This window comes from Olea europaea, chromosome 18 (genome assembly GCF_002742605.1).
Source record: "Olea europaea var. sylvestris chromosome 18, O_europaea_v1, whole genome shotgun sequence".
Taxonomy (NCBI): domain Eukaryota; kingdom Viridiplantae; phylum Streptophyta; class Magnoliopsida; order Lamiales; family Oleaceae; genus Olea; species Olea europaea.
In genome coordinates this window covers 29,042,364-29,048,855 of record NC_036254.1, presented here as the reverse complement: position 1 = coordinate 29,048,855, position 6,492 = coordinate 29,042,364, and the positions used below count along the sequence as shown (strand labels likewise).

Below are 6,492 nucleotides of genomic sequence, written 5' to 3'. Positions count from 1 at the left end.
TATGGTAAATTATAAAACGACATTTATATTCTTTAATACTAAAGATTCTATAATAAGTATAGAAATTATAAGGCATAAATACTATAATCTAATTATTACCAAAATCTGGCATGACAGACTTTGTCATTTAAATGAAATATAATTCCAAAGTTACATAAAGATGTATACTTGGGATTAATTCATTTTGACAAGTACAAATTATGTATGTCTGGCACAATAATCAAATCTTCTTTTGCTTGAAAAGAAGAAAGGTCAGCATAATTACTGGTCTAATGCATAGTGATGCATATGGATTCATGTCAATCAATGTCAGGTAATGTTTCTCTTATTTCATCAATGATCAAGTACACTTGATGAAAACTCAAACATGAAACTCTTGAAAAGTTCAAGGGATTCACACTAGAATTAGAGAAACAAATAGGTAAAGATACTCACACATTAAGATTCGATCAAGTGAGAGTATCTTAAAGATAAAATTTAGATTATCTAAGAAAGAATGAGATTCTCGTGCAGTGGACTCCTTCATATACACTGCAGCAAGGTGGTGTATCTAAAAGGAGGAATCGTTAATTATTACATATAATGCGATTAATAACAAGCCATGCAAATTGTCAAAATTGTTTTGAGGTCACGCATTGATTGCAGTGTGCAACACACTAAACCATGTTCCATCTAAATTGGTTAACAGAATTCCATACGAGTTATGGAAAGACAATAGTCCCAATTTATCTTATATGAAAGATTGGGGCCATGACGCTTATTTGAAGCGCCTTAATCGGACAAGTTTGAGACTAAATCCGATATACATATTTGTGAGATATTCAAAGGAGACAATTGAATATAAATTCTATCATCATGAAGAAAGTCTTCGTCTCACGACATATCGTTTTCTTAGAGAAAATGTTTACTCTATGAGAGGACAGTGGGAGTAAAATAGAATTTTGAAAGAGTTCAAAAATCCACAGATATAGTTGACCAAGTAGATAAATCTGAGTTTGATCCCATATCTGATATGGGACATACTTTGAATCAGGAAATAAAGACTTCTGAGGACATGACAGCTCTATGTGAATCTAGTAGACCCATTCGACCTTCAAGAAGGTGCGAATCATTAATCAGTGATCCAGGATAATGAACCTGCTAGTTGTAACAAAATAAAGTCAAGTGTTGACTTAAAAGAGACAGCAAGAGGCCATGAAACTCGAGATGATACTCGACGCAAGTGAACAAGGTTTGGACCTTGGTCAAGCCTCCTAATGGAATAAAGCCCATAAGCTTTTGTAAATAGTTTACAAAAGAAAAGGTCGATATGGATATGAATATCCATATATACAAAGCAAGGCTAGAAGCAAAGGTTAAATGTTGACCTTGGTGAAATATTTTTCCTGTAGCCTTGTTTAAGTCTATTCGGGTTTTGTTTGCAACAGTTGCATATCGTGACTATAGGTTAAGAGAGGTCTCTTGGAGCTGAAATCTTAGATTTGAAGAAAAGTCAAAGTGTTTGATTTTATCAAAGTGTTTACAAGAAGATAGTGGGAGCATTTTTCGTATTCCTAAAACGACATCCCTATGTTTCAATCGTTGAAATAATGGTTGTTAAAGGATTTATTCATAAACGATATGGGATAAGCAACTTGATCTATAGAGGTAGATTTAGAAGATTGCTTAACTCATCCCAATTTACATAGATGAAATCTTGAGAAGATTTCATATGGAGAAACTGGTTTACTCTTAAACGGTATGTTGGAAAGGTTCCAAACGTGAAGCAAACGTTGATTCAAGAATAGAAACCTAATACATGGATACTTCAGAAGTAGCAAAGAGTTGCAATATGGATCATGATGTTCATAAATGAACTTGGAGTGGTTCCTGATATTGTTTATCACATACAATAGTATTGTGATAACAATAGAGCCATTGCGAAAGTAAAGGAACTAATGTCTCATCAATGATCCAAACATGTATTAAAGCGGTATATAGACAATTAAATAAATAATAGAGTCCGTAGATTCGAATATTTGTAATTTGTTAATCACAAGGAGTTGTGATTGTGAGATACAAATTACATCTGATTGAATCTTAAATCTTCCGTGGTCGTAAGTAATAACGAGATACGGATATCGTTATTACGGATAGACCATCACGTGTGGCATTTCTTACTTGTGAAGTAAGTAGCTGATCTCACAAGCTAAAATGTGGTGACACTTAAGTGAACACGTGGATGTTTGTTATAGAACAAAACATTGGAGACCCGTCGAGAGATTCCACATGGATAACTATCTGAGTGTCAGTGGTTAATCTCTAACGTTCGGTAGTGGAATTGGTCCTTTTGACTTGAGGTCGTCATGGTACCTTATATGAGGACAGTCATACTTTGGCGGTGTTGGATGTTGCTCTGAAAAGGGCCGCTAATACGACATCGTTCGGGTACGTCAAGAATCGTATGAAGGTTGTGATTGATCAATAAAGGATTCGTCACTCTTAGATAGTAGGAGATTATGATCTGCGTTTCATTCAATTAAGTCAATGATGAAATCCTTGGCCAAGGTGTACTCATAAGTCGAAAAGGAGTTTTCGATTTATATTGACTTAATAGTGGAGTGAAAGATATGATCGATGATCGAGATTGACACAACTCCATATCTCGTAATTGATCGGATCATATTGACGAAGGGATTATAGTTTCACGGTAAACGAACGAATTTGGTTTTGTCATACCACGTGACATTTCCCGTCACATGTATTGCCCTGACACATTGCTAGATGTCAATCAGGGATGGCGAATGTGAATTGACGATAAACTAAAAGGGTGTTTTAATTTATCAATTTTGATTAGATCAAAATAATATTTCACGTTGTTAGGCATCGTGGTCGGGAACCTAATGGGTCACACACAAAAGAGAATTGGAAGATTGCAAATTGCCAATTGGTTAATTTAACAATCGTTGGATAAATTAATTAATTGGATTTGTTATTTATATTTTCGAATTAATTAATTGGATTAATTAATTCACGGACCGGGTTTAATTAATTGGATTAATTAATTATTGGATCGGACCGGGCCGAGCCTGTTTGGGTTTATATAAATACATAACTAGGGTTTGAGATCCAAATAAGGGTTTTCATTATTCTTGCTAGCACAAGAGAAAACCCTAGAGGCTGCAATCATATTCTCTGTGTGGATCACCGTTGGAGGCTGGACAATTGGACAGCTGTGGTGGCGAATCAAAGTTGTGGAACGAAAAGAAAAGCAAAAGGATTGCAGATCTGGAAAAGGTACAATCTTATCACAATTCCTAACCAAACACAATGAGATCTATTGGATGGTAATCGAAATAATTTTAAATTTCGCTGTGCATGTATAAGTAGATTCCCAACACTAACTCCTAACAAAAGCGACTCCATTCAAAGGAAAACTTCACAACTCACAATTCACTGAAATTAATTAGCTTCCGCTTTACACCTCCACGCTCCATATATTGCCGCAAAATAGGCTCATATTTGAAATCCACTGTGTCAAATAAAGTGTACTTTTTGTTATATTAAATGAGACCTTCACCAGCATGGACACGTCTTTTTGCTCTTATCACACCACTACACTAATAGTTACTAGTAATTGATTGATCAATTCATGAATATATAATCAAGCAAAAAAGCAGATTCCGTTGCTGAATATATAGATTTAAATCACAGCTTTTTTATTGCATTCTGTCAATTTTAGTTGCTTGTTTTACCTTATCACTAATTTACAGTTTTGTGGGACACTCCAAACACTGTTGATATTGAACAAAAATTAAAGTTCAGAATTGTCCAAAATTCGATGATATTTTTCTTTAATGAGTTGTCAGTTAACACGTTTTATCTTATTTTTGCTGCATCATATTGGTATCAGAGATAAATTTTGCCTTCAAGAAGATGTTCCATCAATCACTCTTCACATGACTTCATGGTGTCAAAGTGTAACTTGTGTGAGGTGTTCCCTACTTAACCGCAACTGCCTCAAACACTCGTGGCCCATTTTATATGGATGAGGGTTGGGTTCCTTCTCGTTCCCTTAGGAATCAGGAAGTAGTTCTTTTGCAATAACTTGAGTTGTCTCGGATGCACTTGTCGTTGAGACTGTGATCTCGTATCGATCATGATAGTTGACAAGGTGGCGTAATACTTCCTCACCTCGTAGAATCTGACGGTGGTTCGTTACATTTTTGCTTAGTTGATAGTCATGTTGTCTACTAAGTGAGCTGGGACATAAGTTTTATTCTTATAAAATCTCTAGTACTAAAGTAGATTGCACTGAAACTGTTGCAACATACGCTAATGTAGAAAATGTATACAAAAGTTCATCTTCAATAAAACATGTTTAGGACTGTATATCTGATGCGTCATAAAAAAATAGATATTGTCAAGAAGACTCCCTAGACGGAATGAATAACCATAATTTTATATTTCTCTCTTTCTCCAGTTTCTTATTTTTCTCTCTTGTTTATTAAGTGATGAAATTTAAATTAAGGATGAAATCTACGGAAGATGAAATTTGAATTATGTCACATAGATCAGAAGCATTTTTATTTAGATGTCACCTAAATTGTAATCTAAGCATCTTAATTTTTCTTGTTTTTTCTTTATGAATTGTACCAAATGTAAAAATTTAATTGGTGTGGTAAAACTTAGCCCTTGTTTGGGCCCCAAGGTATTATTTTTTCTATGGGTGAAAGGGTAAACTCATTCTTTATGAAATAATACAAAAGAGTATTAATTTTCCTACGATATCTGAGGGACTTGAATGAGTGAAATTTTCTATGATTGTACTAATATATTTTTCATATAGTGGAATTTTTTGATACTTCATAATTTGTTTTTTTTAAAGCTTTTTATATTTTCCTGTCTGCTGTTCTTTCGAACAAAGATCCCGTAAACAAAATAAAGTGAATTTGTCTCAATTCTCAATCCGCATATCCCATTACTGATTATAAAACACGATATCCCAGCTTTTTATTGCTTTCTGATTAGTTGCTTTCTTGATTTAGCTCAATTATATGTACCTTTACTCTTGATTGTTGGGCTTATTAAGTCATTTACTGCTTTGTGTCTTTTCTTTTTATATAAGAAATTGCAAATTTGTAGGCAACGTTGTTTAAAATCAACGAGCTCTCAATCAATATGTTTTATCTCATTTCTGTCCCATCAACTTAAGTACATGAAATTTAGGCATGTTATTCATGTGGCACGGGTAACAATAGAATTGTCCCAATCTTTGACTGGACGCCAGATGAAGAGCAATTGGAGGATCAAAATTATCTAAATAACTCGACTTTTATATTCATTTCTAATTCCATTAGCATTAGCTTGATGGTTATGTATATGTTTAATGGTTTGAACTTAGAAAATCAAAATTATCTAAACTGTTGATAATTATAAACCCTAATTCTATTTCACTAGAGCAATCAATTTGAAGAAAAAGAAATAAAAATTAAAGAACACACACGATTTATAGAGGTTCACCTCAATGCGAGAATTCGTCTTTTCCCATCATTTCAATAATTCACTATGATGAAAAAAATTTTTACAAGAGAAAGTCGCATGCATATATTTTCTAACCTCTCTTTATCTCTTTTTCATAATAATAATAAGCCCTAAAGCAACTCTGTATTTATAAGATAAATTAGGATAAAATCGAATCTTATAATGATTCCAATTCTTTAATAGAATTTTTCAAGAACACAAATTTCTAAACAATCTTTAAAGGGTGTTTGACACTCATTTTTATAGAAAAATGAATTTTAGAATAGTAGATTGATAAAAAATGTGTGGATGAAAAATAATGATTTTTTATTTATTTATGTGTAATATTATTTAATAAAGAATGTGGTTTAAAAAAGAGAGAGAAAAAGTGTATTTTGATAAAAATAAGAATTAAACGGGGCCTTAGTAAAATTTTGATCTAGGGGCTTTGTGCCTTGCACCCTCAAGAGGGGGACCTCCCGCCCCCCTTCGAACCTAGTGATCTCATCGTGGAGGTTGATCTATGAAATGATAGTAATTAGAGTTCACAACTTAAATAAGCAAATTAATACTATAATCAATCTTTGGTGAATAATCATTCGTCATGATAATATCTTTAATTAAAAGTATGAAATAGTAGGGCCAACATCACATACAATTTTTCAAAGAAATTAGGACCCACTGCAACAAGACATTGTGACTAACTTTACATCTCCAGTCACAAGTCATAGCAAGAATTTTTTTTTATCATTATCACTCTAAGGCTAAAGCTAGCGAAATATTTAACGTTGGATTATTGTCGAAAAGTCAACTTCCCTAGCATATGGCTATCACTTTTTAAATTCATTTTCAATCACACATTTTATAAAATTCACAATTTTTTATTTTTCAATCGGATTCAAATTTTTTATCAAAATCTACTAAATGTTTGATTTTTAACCAACAGAAATGACATATATATATATATATATATATATATATATATATATA

The 6,492-nt window shown here is 32.9% G+C and overlaps 1 protein-coding gene across 1 annotated transcript in view; it reads left to right on the top strand.

Annotated features, from left to right (window-relative positions):
* The first annotated feature begins 2,529 nt into the window (after positions 1-2,529).
* The window catches only part of LOC111368089 (ABC transporter B family member 15-like), an 11,210-nt gene continuing 7,247 nt past the window's right edge, over positions 2,530-6,492 (top strand). The window contains exon 1 of the mRNA XM_022989282.1: positions 2,530-2,547. Within this exon, the coding sequence (XP_022845050.1) occupies positions 2,530-2,547 (18 nt within the window). The remainder of the gene's footprint in view (positions 2,548-6,492) is intronic.